The sequence below is a fragment of the Dermacentor silvarum genome, chromosome 2 (genome assembly GCF_013339745.2).
Source record: "Dermacentor silvarum isolate Dsil-2018 chromosome 2, BIME_Dsil_1.4, whole genome shotgun sequence".
Lineage (NCBI taxonomy): Eukaryota > Metazoa > Arthropoda > Arachnida > Ixodida > Ixodidae > Dermacentor > Dermacentor silvarum.
In genome coordinates, this window is record NC_051155.1 from 189,351,116 (window position 1) to 189,367,399 (window position 16,284).

At 43.1% G+C, this 16,284-nt stretch overlaps 1 protein-coding gene across 1 annotated transcript; it reads left to right on the top strand.

Annotated features, from left to right (window-relative positions):
* Nucleotides 1–214: 214 nt before the first annotated feature.
* LOC119442312 (cytochrome P450 20A1) lies at nt 215–12,366 on the top strand. The gene is made up of 11 exons (XM_037707142.2): nt 215–418; nt 616–665; nt 785–954; nt 1,316–1,461; nt 1,961–2,128; nt 3,533–3,611; nt 4,387–4,551; nt 5,387–5,510; nt 7,616–7,727; nt 8,156–8,220; nt 10,582–12,366. Exons 1-11 carry the CDS (start codon nt 347–349, stop codon nt 10,820–10,822), a joined length of 1,392 nt encoding a protein of 463 aa, XP_037563070.1. The 5' UTR covers nt 215–346; the 3' UTR covers nt 10,823–12,366.
* The last annotated feature ends 3,918 nt before the right edge of the window (nt 12,367–16,284 follow it).

A 16,284-nucleotide genomic window follows, 5' to 3' on the forward strand; every position in this document is an offset into this window, starting at 1 on the left:
TTAATAACAATAAAAAAAAAAAGTAGTGCGCCATTCTGCTGTGGCTGAAATAAATAATCAACGCACATCTAATTCAGTAACACATCAGTCAGAAAATATGATATTTTATTAATACTTTAGAGCGCAGATTATTATAAGTGTCTTTTAGTACATGTCATTGTGCTCTCTACCATCTCTGAACATCCTGAGATGCGGACAGAGGTAGCATATACTAGGCAGCTGGTGACTGCATTGGTGACTTCTAGTTCGGCCCAGCAGACCCTTGCAGAGCGCGGACGACACGAAGCAACGAAGCGAGAGGTGTAGTTTTGGCGTCTGTGCACGCAAACCTGCGTGGGATTACAGGATGTTAGATTTTGCCATATTCGCAGTCTGCTTCGTCGTGTTTCTCTTGGCACTTGTGCTGTACCTTTACCCAGTAAGCGTAATCTCTTGCAGTGCTCCTATTTTTTAACTCATCGACTACGTAGTAACATGTCAAAATAACGGCACGCTTTATTGTTTTTGCTCGCTACTACTGAAAGAAATTAATGGTCAATGTGAAACGGCACCACTTTATTGCATTTATAGACGATGCTTCATGCGATCATATCTAACGGAAAAACCTATTTTCAGAGTTCCGCAAAACAAACGACCATTCCTGGACTTGAGCCGTCGGATAAAAAGTAAAGTGCTGCATGTCCTCTCTGCCATCTGCTCAATGTCTTGACGTTTTGTTGCAATGCTGCACACGAACATGTTTATTAAACACGCGGACGGATTCTGCAACACATTTCATTTGCAGGGAAGGCAATGTTGGCGACATCGTCCAAGCTGGAGGGCTTCAGAATTTTCTCATCTCCTTGCACAAAGAACATGGACCTATTGCATCTTTCTGGATCGGCACGAAACTGGTTGTCAGCATCGGCAAAGCAGAATTGTTCAAGACACAGTCACATGTTTTTGACAAACCAGGTGATGTTATGGTTACCTGAATTTTGCTGTCTTGCTACAAGGGAACCACAGCCTTAACTCGATAAATGAAAACAAATGACGCAGGGATATATATATATATATATATATATATATATATATATATATATATATTATATCATTTCTTAAATCTTTATTAAGCACCCTGAGCTCAATGAACTTCAAGTATAGTACACTGCCGGTACACATTCTCTCAGGTATAGGTAATTGTAAGGTTTTTTTATGTCGCAGTAGAGTGTGTAAGGTCATGCAAGTTGTAATGTCAGATCTATAGGTAGCCCCATTGTTGGTCCATTATTTCTCTTCTGCACTGCGATTACTTATTCTGTTTGTTTCTTTTCAGCTGAATTGTTTGTGCTGTACCGTGATGTGATGGGTACAGGCAGCATCTTCTTTACAAATGGAGCAGAGGCACGGAAAAGGCGCAGGCTTATTGACGAAGTGTTGACAGGAAAATCGCTTGACAAGTTCCTAGGACCAATAGAGAAGGCAAGGCATTTTCAGTTGCATTGTCCTGCTTAAAATGTCTTCCATGGCAAGCCGAGATGCACATCAAAATTGCAAGAAGTTGCTTTCTGCAGCGTCATAGCTGCCATTGCATCTGACCTCTTTTCTTTTTCCGTCAATCTTGTGGTATTGTGTATTGTCAGAAACCACAGCTGCAATAGTGACTAAGGTGACTGCTTAACTCAGAATCTTCAATCTTGAAGATGTGCAGATCTTGCACATTACTAATGAAGGTTATTATTTTAAGTAACTGTTTCGTGCAAGCTGTATATCTTGCACAGAAAGATAAATTTCCACAACTGAATGAGGCAGTTCCGTTGAGTAATAAACATTGCAGTTTTGCAGTGCTGCTTTTTGCCTATATATCAGTTGTCAAAAATTGTGTTATGTTGCATGTAGAGTATTAAATGTTTTGCAAAGCAGGATGCAGCATTAGATGTCAATGCAGCCAGTCCGCTCCGTTCTTTTTTTATCTCTACAGCTGTGCAGTGAAGCGGTAATGCGCTTGCGTGATACCCCAGAAGATGAACACGTACCACTGTACCAGTACATGTATGCCCTCTGCATGAAGATCTCAACCCGCCTGCTGTTTGGAGAGTACTTCTTCAATGATATGGAAGTGCTCAAATTTAGCAGGCATTTCGAGCTGGTAAGAGCCTCATTCTCGTCTCCATTTTTATTATTATTATTATTTTTCACTTCACTTGTTGAAAATGACTGCAGCCTACAAATTTTCTCGGGATGTGTTCGTGTGATTGTCCAGGCACGTGCAGTGAGACTGTGGTGATGGATATGTAGCGGATGTTCAGATATCACTTCCATGCAGATAGCTGTTATTGAGCGAGTTTGTGTGCAGATGCTTCAAATGCTCTATGTAGCAGCGCTGGCTTTAGCATTTGTTTCGAAATGGAATGACTCGTCTGTTGAGGCTTGTAGTGTAGGACTGGCATTATATTGCAGAATTCATAACATTAGCTATTTATAAAGAAAGAAAGAAAAGGATACTTCTGCTGTAAGTTTGCTACTGTGTATTTGTGTTTTATAATACGTTTAGTTGTTTGGCCATTAAAGGTCTGTGCAGTGCTGTGCAGGTGGCTACTAGGTGAATGTCTTGAAAGCTGTGTGTTGACATTCATCCCTTTGATTTCCTTCCCTTTCTCCCATCTTGTGCACATTTCACATAACTTGAGTCAACATCACCCTTCCTTGCCCTTGGCACCTTGTCACATTCCCTGTACTGAACTGTTTATTTTTTAAACTGTTTAGACAACAAACCCTGAGTTAGCAGTTTTAGTAAGCGGTCACAGCATTACAGTTTGCAGAGACATGTATACATGCACCCACAAATAACCTCATCTAGTTCTCCTTCCTTCTTCCTGCTGTCTAACACCACCTGTGCAAGGTGAAGGCACTACAATGGTGCGGACCTTCTCATCATGACGTGGAGAGTGCCAGGGGTGGTGGTGCTTCTGAAGCACAAGCAATGCCCATGTTAGTGACAACTGCATTCTACAGTGCATCTTCTCGACTGCTGTGCATACCTCGCTGTTCATGCTTCTCAGGCGGTGTGATGAGGTGGTTCTTTAGATGCAAGATCAGGATAATCCCTCTCCTAATCCCTCTCAATGTCCCCTATATTTGTCCTGTCTTCTTCATTGCTACACCTGCCACTCTTGACTGTTCATGTATTGCATGCATGACTGCATTGTTTCTGAGGCATTGCAGCATTGCCTCTGTTAGTCTGTGATCTACGGGGAAAATGTATTCCGAGCACTTGGAGGAGCCACTCCTGCATTCTTGAACTGTTAGTTACTACAGTCAACGAAACTCCACTAAGGTGTCCAACTGCCCAGGCCATGTGCCACTAAAGCAGTCCTGAAGCACTGTTTTAACATATTAAATAGAATTCTTCAGCCATAAGATCTGAGCCCATTGGAATCTGATCCCATTCTTATTATCCCTGTTATGTGCAACAGAGTACCTGCAGTGCTGCTTGAAAATCTTATCTGTGTGTATCCTATTCCTAAGCATACATTTACTTTGTATAATGCAGTGCATAAAAGAACTGGAAGAGATCGCCAGTGGCATGGTGCCAGATTCAAACAGTCCTAGGACAAAGAAGTACGAAGAAGGTAAAGTATACACCAAAATTACTTCATTTGTAAAAGCCTCCTCAAGGGTTATTTTTTTTTTTTTCAGCAACTCTGCAAGGGTTATTTATTTTTTTTTTTCCAGTAACTGTGCAAGTGACAGAAAAGTAATTGCAAAAAGCTTTTGTGATGCCAGAGTTGCAGAGAAAGAGGCAGCTTAGTTTGTAGCAGTTTAAAGAAACTTTGCTGCCCCACCCCTTTCACCATTTTCATTTTGTTAACCTGTTGGACATTTTTTTTTTTTTTTTTTTACAGCACCTTTAATTATCTGAAGCCAAATTGTGTTGATTTTGAATGGCATGTCATGCTTGAGAAACTGCACCGTATATAAGGTGCTGCCTACATGCATATGTTTGGTATTTGAATTAGTCTTGCAAATCAAAGCTTGGCAAATGGACAGATTCAACCTTCATACATCTAGGTTTTAACATTCGCCTGTCCAGCTTTCAGTCTTGTGAAGTATAGTTGAGATTTTTTAGTATAGTTGTCTGGGGGGGGGGGCCTTGTCCCATCATCTGCACTGTTTTCCATAGTACTGTCAAGTTAGGAGCATGTGTGTGCTCGGCTTGCCCGCTCCTTTTATGAGCCCCTCTTGAACAAAACCATTGGTCACCCTGTCTTTGATGCCGACTGTGTGCAGCGTAAACCATGCCATTTGAAGTTGTGCATGTCTCTGCAACTATTTTTCTTTTGTTTTGTGGATTTTTGCCTGCTCATGTTTCACATGCATGAAGTGGCTTGTACCACTTACACACAGCCACAAAGGAGATGAGAGCCCTGCTTGTGAAGGCATTGCAGAAGTGCAAGGCGGGAGGTGACAAGTCGCTCCTGGCAAATGTGTTGAATAATGCCTCTGTACCTGAGGAGCAGGCTGTGGATGACTGCGTCACATTTGCCGTCAAGGGTTACTCTCTCGTTTCTGGTAAGTCAACAGAAAACTCAGCCTTTCGTGAATTGATGCTTTTGATAATGCAGCTGCAGTTACCCATAAGAATAAAAATACTGCTAATATGCAGGGATGTGCTTGGAAGAGAAGGACAGAGTGAGGCACACGAAGTCACATAGACTGTGGTTGCTTCCCGCATTTTTCAAACTGCAGCATTATAAGCTCCCATAAAGATAAATGTATGCATGAAATTATGGAGGCAAGAGCCATAATCAGCGAATATTCCAAGTGTGTCAGTACACCATCACTTTTGATGTTGGAAAGCAGTAAGATAAGGTCCGTCACGTGGCTGTGCGATCATGAACACGTGGAATTTTCAATAAATGTCAGTTGCTAAAGCGCTCCCATATTTGTCTTAGTCTGCCTCACTCTGGTCCTCGTTTTCTAAGTGAACCCCTAGCACAGTATGAATTACCCACTCGCCCAAGAAACAGCACTCTTAAAACTATCCTGTCGGTGAGGTTACTATCAGCCACATGTAACTACTTTCGTTTGCATGATTTCTCCCCCCTCCCCCCCTCCCTTTTTTTTATTTCTCCATAAAATATTTAATGGAGAAAGTGCCTGTCACACAGCAATCTAATGTTTAGCTTCATGCAATTTTAATGTTCGTTTTCAGAACATTGTAAAAGAAGCTAAATGACATTCAAGCCAGGTCCAGGCTTTCACTAACAAAGTGATATTGCCCAAATCAGACATTAAAATTTTGTGTCTGGATCTATTTCCTGATGGCAGTAATTGCATATGCATTGTTAGCTTTGAAAATATAGAAGATGTACTCTTTTCGCGTTCTGTTTCTCTTCATTTTCAGCCATGACCTGGATGCTGTACTTTCTTGCCACACATCCCGAGCTTCAGGACACTATTGCACAGGAGGTAGAAGAGACCATTGATAAAGCCAAAGTGGTGTCCTGTCAAGATATCTTGAGTATGAAGTAAGTGCCTTGTTTGTCATACCACAGTAGTGCAAAACAGCCCCATATGCCTAATATTGTGCTCGCATGTCTGCGCTCAGAAAGCCCCATCGTTTTTGTGAAAAAGCTGCGCATCAAAAGGCTCAGTGGAGGAGGGAGAAGCACGACAGACTAATGAGCTGGGTCTCGCATGCATTCCAATAAAATGCTTTTCCTGGTTCTCGTCATGCAGTATCTTCATGTTAAAGGGACACTAAAGAGAAAAAGTGACATCATGGATTTTGACGGCTTCTACTCGGGCCTGGTTAATTTATCATCTATGAAAAAACCTTGTAACTTGTATTCTAAAAAAAAGGAGGCAAAGACTGAACTTGGGATGTTTAGAGAACATTTCATCATCATCAGCCTATACTTATGTCCACTACAGGACGAAGGCTTCGATTTCCAATTACCCCTGTCTTGCGCTAGCTGATTCCAACTTGCGCCTACAAATTTCCTAACTTCATCACCTCACCTAGTTTTCTGCCATCCTCGACTGCGCTTCCCTTCTCTTGGTATTCATTCTGTAACTCCAATGGTCCACCGGTTATCCATCCTACGCATTACATGGCCTGCCCAGCTCCATTTTTACTCCGCCGCACTGCCCAAATACGAGAAAATGCTTTGAAATCCATGACGTCGCACTGATGTACTGGCACTAGAGTTTCAGTGCAAAACTTGAAAATTCGGCTTTTATTTTCTCTTCTAGTAATCAAACTCTTTCCATGGTATTAACGAAAATATAATTTTGAAAGAATGCTTTCACAGTCAAAACTCGGTTGTCCCTTTAATGCCTGTTTCTTAAGGGGACACTAAAATAAATTTTGAGTCATGCTAAGTTGATCTGTTAGTGTTCTAAGGTAATGACTGCAGCAGTGATGCTGAGACGAGAGCTCCCATAGAAGAGAAAATTGCGTAAACATTGAAAGAGAGTGGTGGCACCACTCAAGCAGTGAGGTGTCAGCTTCTGCTGCTGTTCATGAAGAATGGACAATAATCGATAATAAAAATTGAACAGTGTTTTCAGGAGTAACATCACAACACAAATAAAAGCAGCACATCACTTTCCACAAGACAGGTTGATAACATTTCTAAAGTGAGGACAACTCCAGTAAACAAAACACCATATTCTCAGCCATATCATAGTGAAACTTTTCTTTCATAACTGTCTAGTCATCCCATTTTTCACATTATCACTTATGTAAACTAGCACATTGTGGAGATTCTATAGTGGCATATTTATTGCGTGCATCTGCATACTAGTACTGTTTGGTCATCATTGTGTTGTTCTTTCCTGGTGTTCATTAGCTGTTCAGTAAATGGTTAATCTTCTAAAGCTAAGCAAATATCTCTAGGAAGTCCTGCTGATGATTACCTCTTCTGACTTCATACTAAATTACATACAGAAGGAAGTGCCTTGTGCATCAATTTTACCGTAAGTTCTAGAATAAAACGTGAAGCCTGAAATTTAAGAGAGCAGCAGTGCTGGACATAACTCTTATGGCGTTTTTCACTGGTCGATCCGGAGCAGGATTTTTTGCTCCACGGCTGCGAATCCGAATTTCACTGGTCGATCTGGAGCGGGTTCGCGCTTTTCACTGGTCGTTTCGGATCAACTCGCTCCGCGCCGGATCGCTCTCACTTGCTCCGCTGCCGAGGCGCGGATTCGGGCGGAAATAGGACGAAAGGTTACGTCACTTCCGCTCGGTGGGGGACGGCGATCTTGGTGGCCATAGAAACATGCAGAGCGGAAGTTGATTTTTGTGATGTGTGTGCGCAGACTTCCGGTACGATCCAGCGCGGAGCATTTTCGCTCTCCGCTGGCAGATTAGGGTTGGTGAATTGCGAGCGCTCGCTCCAGGATTTCGGCGGCCGCTCCAGATCGACCAGTGAAAAACGCCATTTATAAATGAGCATTTCAGTTTCTTGTGGTTTAGGGGTTGATATGAGAACCACGTTACTTTCATAATGATCTAAGGCACTTTCTTGAGGCAACATTTTTCCTGAAACCAGTGTGCTAAATGTCGCTGGTTAGTAACGCATCCAAATTTGTGTATGTGTGTGTGATAAATTCCCATATTAAATAGGTCACTGCAAAACACCATCAAGGAAACGCTGCGTACTGCAACTGTTGAGCCATGGGCAGCACGCTGTCAAGATGTGGACATTGACATTGCTGGGCACATCATTCCTAAGAAGGTGAGCAGCTGAGTCACCTTTCATCTATAGAGTACAATCGAATTCTTGTATACTAACAAACTTACGGCAAGAAAGATTTAAAGGGCTCAGGGTATGAGAGCTTGTTTACAACTAAACTTTGATTGAATATGCCATCTGGATTTCCTTTTTTTTACGTCATTAAAAAATAGAAGGGCTGCCTATATTTATATTTAATACTCTCACCCCTCAAAGACCACTTACTTGAGTAGTTTCTACCATTCATGAGACTTACTAAGGCATTACTGACTGTGTTATTAAGTAGATTGGGACTTCAGTTAAGTTACATTTATCAGCAGATTCTAAGAAAGCTGTTGTTACCACATACATGTAGAGGTCTCTTGTAGTAATCCTTCCTCCTGTTGTAGCTATATCAGTGACGCTTAACCTATCGTTTCCTTCATCCACAGACGCCAGTTATTCAAGCTTTAGGAGTAGTTCTGCATGAACAAGAAAACTGGAAGGCGCCGCAAAGGTACGGTGAAAGCATTGTTCATTGTTGCTAAATTTTCGAGCCTATTAGGCACGTAAAAAGCGGGATGTAGCCAGGCGTGCATTTTGTTAATCACCACTGCAAGCAGAAACATTTATCATTTACATTGTGCATGTTGTCATGCCTGTGACAGGGCTCGTGTGCCTCCTCGAAAACCTTGAACACCCTCAACTTTGGGAAAAGCTAACTGCTGCAGACATGCAAAAGGAGTGCATGAGCAGGTCAACATTGGGAGTTGACAAACCTGATCTACACTGAAATGAAGAGAGAATTGCTTAGCCAACAGTTGCAGCTAATTGCAACACAGTTCCAGCATCACAACCACCCTTCTTTCAAATCATACGTTGAGTGAGGAGGTACACTTGCCTTGTGCGTAGTTTTTCACCAAACTTCAATGCTTATGGAGAACTTGAATATTGTCACTTGTCTGACCACACAAGTCACTTCCCGTTGATGAGGAATCATGCTGCTGTGGGTGCACTTGTCTCTCACATGCGTGCATGTGGTTTTCTGTTTTCTTTAGTGCAGCTACCCATTAATGGCTCTTGCTCGTATTACGATGCCATAGTGTCATGTGCAAAAACAGGTGCTAGCCATGTGTACAAGTTGAACAACACAAGTTATGCTTACTTTTGCATTACTTTCAGCACAAACCTCACATATACTGGCCCAACATATCATTTGTTATATCCTGAATAGGATACCTCAAAATTTTAATTTAAGCACTGGAAGCTTAACACAATGCCCAAAGTAGTGTTCTTGATATCCTAGAAGGCGAACTGCAAAAACACCGTGTACTTAGATTTAGGTGCACGTTAAAGAACCCCAGGTGGTCCAAATTTCCGGAGTCCCCCACTACGGCGTACCTCATAATCAGATCATGGTTTTGGCACGTAAAACCCCATAATTTAATTTAATTTATATATCCTAGAAGAACATTACCCAGTTCTGGATAGTTCAGCAAACCAATTTGCAGTTTATTGCCGAACTCGATAACTTTTACTCAAATATTATTTCAATGCATTTTGTGTCAATGTACTCTTTGTGGCCAGAAACAAATGTGACAAGTTGTTTTAGTTTTGCTTGGTGTGGAATGGTGTTTAAGCTTTCTTCAAAAATCATTTATGGCAGACTAATTACAGTTAAACCTCAATATAACAAACTCTAATATAACAAGATTCTTGGTATAATGAAGTATTTAACTTTTTATAACTTGTCCATAAAACACCCTGTATTTTGAACCTCAATATGAAGTGTCTTTGTACACAATTTCAATATAACCAAATTTCACTGCCGCCGCGAAGGAATACTGAGACAATAAATGGAAACTTCTGCAGATGCAGATAATCAAATAGTTGAAATACATGCGGTTGCATGTGTACGCACCTCTCAAATCGTGCGCTGCGCGAACGAGAGCCACCGCCTAACCGGAGCAGCATCGTGTTCCATATAAAGTCCAAGTGCGATAAAGTCAGGCAGGCTGCGCATGACTGTCAGTGTGGCTGAGCGCATCCACAGCCTGCACACCATGATTTAGAGATAATCTGCCGCATTTGCAAAGACTGGGCGAGCTGGGATGGCGCACTGTCCTCTCGCGCATTAAGTGCTCGAGGTTGCGTAATCTTGAGGGACGCGTTGAAGCGAGAGGCAGACGAAGCATTTGTTCCCCACTGCCAGCACATTTCATGATAGCGTTGTCTCACTGTGGACGATGCTATTAGCTACAGGGGCGGAGCGGCGGAGCTAACTCAAAAAGCGTGACTCACTTCGCTTCCTACTGCCGATGTGAAGGTATTGTCGGCACGGCATAAAAACTGTATCTTACGTTGCCAACTCTCAAATTCAGCACAAAATTTTTCACATACAAATTTGCATTTCCCGATTGCCCGATACTTCGGAAAATTTTGCGGCCCCTTCCGTATCAGAAAAATCCATCAGCTACTGTACCTATTTGCATAAAAGATCGAATTTCAATATAACAAAGCAAATTGCCGATTTTACTGGCTATGTTATATTGAGGTTTAACTTACTTGAAAAGGCAGCCATTACTTGCATGTAAAATCACATTGTCCAGTTAACTAGCTAATTAATGTGATAGCTGATTAACTTAGGGCACACACGGCAATTGCAGGATTGAAGTCAGCCAGTGCTTGACGCATGGGCAAGTGAAGTGCGCTAGGGTGGTGCTATAAGAAATAGAAATGTTCTGGTTCCATCTGTAGACCAAGAAAAAAGCCTGTCTTCTGTGACTGGATGAATTTGCCAAATACATTCTACTTTTCACCTTTGTGCAACATTATCAGCAGTGTACCTCAAAGGGAATGAAATCTTCTGTCTTTCAAGGTTTGATGCTTCTCGGTTCGAGGATGCTCCACAGGACCAGCTGGCCTACTGCCCATTTGGCTTTGCCGGCAAACGACAGTGCCCAGGCCAGGACCTGAGCGTTCTAGTGATGGCCGTCTTCTTGGCCACACTGTGCCCAGTGCTGACACTGGTCTCCGTCCCAGACCAAGTTGTCACTCCCACATCGGCACTGATAACTCGGCCACAGGACGAGGTCTGGGTCACCCTCAAGAAGAGATAGTCTGGATTGCCTTCAAGAAAAGACAGCCTACCTTGGCCTATGCAGTTGCAGTCAACTGAAAGAACAGACTGTGGGTGCCGCCCTGGCCTGGAAAAACATTCGCTTTGGGCCGCGATGTGAAGCAAGAAGCACTGGCAAGCAACGGATGGTGTGGCAGATGTGATTGTGGTGGTAGTGGTAGCATAAATGTTCAATTTTGATATTACAAAAAAAAAAAGACCCTTGCCCAGTGCTGTTCTTTTGTGCCTGAAAGGGTTAGGAAAAGGTACAAGTACTGTATCATAAATTTGGAACTGAAAGAGAAGAAACAAAGGACTAGACTCTACGGTGCAAGTTCTTGTGGAGAGCTCTCCTCGATCTTTTGCACCCCTGACGAGGGAACTTGCATTGACACAACCATGACTTGCTCCATAGTGACATGCACATTGTGAGCACTTAATGGTTTGGCTTTTAGTCTGCGCTCTGAAATTTCAGGGCCGACAGCAGCGTGGGTCATTTACAAGTCAATAATGTCGTGAATGCTGACTTGCACTGCTGCAATTTATGTGTGATGCAGACTGTCGTCCATGCTATAGATGTCATTGGAAGGATGTGTATTTCTGGGAAGCAGTGTTCAGTGCTTTTGTTCAGCTTGCAGGCACATTCCTAGGTTCAAGCTAGGATCACTGATGTGTTGGTGTGGATTACGTGTTGTTTGCCTCCAGTTCCTTCAGGAGCCGTTTTGTGTGGACTGCCTAAGCAATGGTCAAGATGCATAAAACATATGATAGGCAGTTTTTGTGCAGTTTCCAATTTTTTTGCAAGCAGTTTTCTTTATGCATTGCTCACATGTAATTTTTCTGCCCTCTTGTTTGCCATGCCTATGCACTTATGCACAACTTTAGGAACAGGGCGACTGTTGGGAAATTTTTATTGTACAGGTTTGCTGGACACAAATTATGCCTTTTGACAAATGCTCTAGCAAGAGTGCCCCTAGATCCTAAAATATTAGCGAGTAGTTTGAGCTATATAATCTGTGATTAAATTTAGGGCAGTGCTTTTTATTCATGACTGCTGGTGTTTGTGTTAGCTCAAGTTTGTTATAGCAGACAATGCACTAAGTCTGATAACATTTTAATGTGATATCGCAAGCAAATCGCAAGAAACAAGGACAGAAGGAGGGTATAACGCATGCACTTGTGTTGTACCGTCCTTCTGTCCTTGTTTCTTATGCTTCACTTGCAGTATGTTGCATCAACAAGGCCGAGTTTCTACCCTTCTCAAATTATAATGTGAATATAAAAATGTGTATTGATCAGCTTGCATATTCTTAAGTGGAAACATTTGTTTAAAAATGTGCCAAGATCTGATGCACGAGACACTGCAGGTCTAACTGCTGCTAGAAACCATAGGTGTCTGAGATGATCGTAGGTCATAGTTACTTAAGCCGTAATAACTTTCCTACAGATTGCGCACAGGTGATGGGGGTATCACCGCAAGGTTTTTTTTATTTATTTATGGTTACTTTGGTTGTCTTATAATAAAATTGTCATTTTAGCAATCTACTAATTGTTTTTAGCTGTTTTATTTCTTCTCATTGCCATAAGAGAAGCTTGACATACAACTGGGTCCTAAATTTCTGTGCATACATGACACAGTTGCTACAAAATGTTTGCCTTGAATAAATACTTGGAAATGTCGGAATGCCCATGAAAAATTTGACAAGAGTAGGACTAGAATATTATAAATAGTTCCTGATTTGCACTTGTGTCACTCTTTTAAAGCAATCTGAATTGATGCAAAAATGTAGCTCACATTAGTGCAGGCCACAAATCTGAATTTCATGTGTGTGCCCATGATGTGGAAACCATTTTTTTTTTTTTTTCCACATCTCGTGTTGCGTAAACTTTTAATGCCGATAGTGCACCACGGGACACTTCCCGAGCACGCATGGCACCAAAGATTCTCAGTGCTTCTAAATGTGAATGTGCTTACAGGCTGTAGCGCACACTTTGATTTGTGCATGCCTTGTGAGCATTGTACAGTAAAGACTTTGAAGATTACTTGCTGCACATTAATTAGCAGCTTGCTCAGAAAGTCTTGGCGGAGAGTACCAATCTAATCAAGAAAGCGCCCATTGCAGAACTAATCCGATTCCAGCTGCAAGTACGACTTTAAAGGGACACTAAAAAAGAATTATTTGAGCTGTATTAGCAAATTACTGTTCTGCAATACCAAAAAAAGCCACTCTTACTGCTAGAAGATGCTTGGTAACCCAGAAAAGATGCAAAAGCAAAGGGTGGGTCGCGATGCCACCTTGAAGTTTCCACATTAGCTCGCTGCGACATTTTGACGGCGTCTGCTCGTGCATAGTTATCTTTGTATTGGTACAGATATGATTGCACTGTATTCTGAAAACATTGCGGCAGAACCCATTTCGTGATGACTGTCGACGGTAATGCGTTAGCATTGAATGAATATATCGGCACAACGTATTGTCGCTGTCAAAATGAGTTATGTATGAGGCGTGTACTGCAGCAGTGCTCCTCTTTCGTTCCTCCCTAAAACACTCGGTGCCATCTAGCGCCGCCTCCACGAAGCCTGTGCGTGGCCTCCGAAATGCATGGTGTGCCGCTGTGTGCGAACGCTGAGAATCGTGTCATGCGGCAACAGGGCTCCTCTCTCGCACTTCTTTCTGGACACGCTGCAACTTCTAGTGGTACTGCTGAGAAGTCAACGCGTGGCGTCCGAAACAAGAAGTGTGGCGCGCCAATGCCTGCAAACGCCGAGAATCGTTCCCTTGCTTGCTGTACACCCAGTGGCTCATACTCGGTGAGCCAAGTTGGTGAAAGGTTCATTGAAGAGCGCCACGTACTCAGTGTGTTCAAGGTGCAGCTCATTAAAGCGTTGGCATGAAAGGCGTTCATTGAAAAGTGGCACATACCCAGTGTATTTGTGATGCAGCCTGCTAATGCGTCGGGTTGCTGTCCTTGAGAAACCCTTGTGACGTGGGTTAAATTCCACTCGACATCGGAGAAATTTAAGGGATCTTATTCGTCATTGTGGAGCGGTACATTCCCAGTGCGCCATACCTAGTTATCCAAGTTGGTGTCAAAGATGTTCATTGGAGACCAGCATAGGCTGGGTGGCATATACCCAGTACATACCCAGCGTTGAAGAGTTTCTTCGAACAGTAGTACCTACCCAGTTCTGCGTCTACAGTGACCCATGTCGGCGTAATAGAGCTTCGTTGAAGAGCAGTACGTACGTACACATTGCCATGTACTCGGGAGTCGGCCTCAGGGGGGGGTTACAACCCCCGAAATCCCCCCCGTCGGTGCGCCACTGGTACTCGGTGATCCAAGTTGGTCCAGCGGCTGGTTTCGAACCCTGTTACCTCAGCATAGCAGCCTGATGTGCAACCCTTTCGACCACCGACTACCCAGTGAGCCAGGTAGGCAGGAAAACAGTTAGATACAAACATACATACATAGCCTCCGGTAAGTTTGTGAAGTACCCTGAGAATGCTAATGCATTAAAAGCCAAAGAATGAAGTTGGCAAGTTTCAATAACTTTTACTGAGCCACAACGGCTAAAATGCGAAAGAATACTTTGACATCGCACTGATGTACCAGCGCTGGGTTTTTGGCATGAAATTCGGGAAATTAAACTTTAACCTTCATTTTCTCTATCAACGTATTACAACAAAATTAATGAAAACACAACTTTGAAAGAATACTTTGTCAGTTTAAGCAGAATTGGTGTTTCTCTTAAAGTGGCCCTTTAACCCCTAAAGTGCTTTGGACTCTTCTGCTTCTGCGGCCTTATCAAGAGGTAAGACGCAAGTTCCCTAAGCTTAGCAAAGCGCTCACCCGTGATCAGGGTGTACTCGTCCGTCACGTCCAGAGCGACACTCTTTACACCAGCACGAATGCACCTCCTCTGCGAGCTCTTACCTGAAGATCCCCCACCGTGCCAACACTGTGGCGAACATCCGAACACATCCCATATCCTCTGGTCCTGTGGACCACCTCCCCTGCCTGCCCCTACAAATCGTTCCCTTAAACCCCATGCCGGGTGGCCGACAGAAGCCACCAGTGTCGACGACCAACTGTACCTTGTGGCGTTTATCAATGCTGCACTAAGAATGAAGAATGCCGCAAGCAAAGCTCTGGACAGAGCCTTTTCACCACACCACCCAACACGAAATAAAGTTTTTTTTCTCTCTCTTTGCCACGGCAATATTCTCATTTTCAAAGCAATTTGGATAAATTGAATGCGTCCACTTAGTTTTTTTTTTTTTTCTGCTACATATAGATGGCAGCACTTTGTCTGCGCTCAAAGATGGATTTTTGAAATCGTACTCTTTGTGCACCTATTGTTGGACCTTTCAAAGATGGCACCTCCCACTGACAGCTCACTCATGGGTTATGCAGGGCCGTGTGGCAAAGCTCCGTGCACCGTTCCATGCGTCATGAAATTTCACACGCTTCGTGAGCCACCTAGCAAAAGAATAATGAGTGAAAAACTTCCTTTGGAGCTAAACTTTGCTTCGCGTAATAGTTGATTTTGAAGGCTTGTAAGACTGTAATGCAAAGCATTTTCGTTGTTTTAGAACACTACTCTTAGGCACCCGTTCCTGCGTTGAGCGTCGGAGTTGTCCCTCGGTGTAACCGAGCGCACGAGCACAGCGAAGAATGAAAGAGCCAATGCAGAGCGCAGCAGGCAATAATAGATGGCGATAGCAGAGAGCACAAGGAGAAAAGCGGAGGAGGATATGGTCAAAGCGCGAGAAGAAAAGCGTAGTGCCGCGCAAGACGGGCAACGACTGCTACGAGATGGTGCCAGAGTAGCGCGCCATCGTCTTTTTACCAATGGCATGTGGCGAGCGAGTCAACGATACTATATATATGGAAACAAAATGCTGCATGAGCAGAAGTCTGTATGCGGCAGCTACTGTGAATCGTGCCCATGCGCCACCCATGCGCTGCCTCTTGCGATCGCCCTATTAGCAAGGCAGTCGCGTCCACACTTCGCTCCATTTGCAACGTGCCACACCAGACAGATTGTCCGCGCCAACCAATATATCACAAAATGAAACCACGAATAAAGCTGCGCTCAAATTTCGCATTAGGGAGTATCGTAAACGTCGGCAATTAAAAAAAATACACTATACCGTTTATGGCATTACAAACACATCTATATTGCTTAGTAGAGGTATAAAATGAGGCTTGCAAGCACAACGTATGAAGCAAATTGGTTTAAAATGCTTTAGAAGTGTTTTAGAGAAACAGAAGTTTCAAAATATGCCACAAAAATAGAAGCAAAATAAGGTCACTTTTCACCGGACTAATAAAGTGCTTAAGGAGTTAACAGCCAAGTCTGCAAGACGATTTGAAAGCCTGCACACCCTCTTTGCCATTCCTGTTATAAATTTTGATCTTGCGCAAACAACATGGTAGTCTTGCCCTCCCACCATAGAA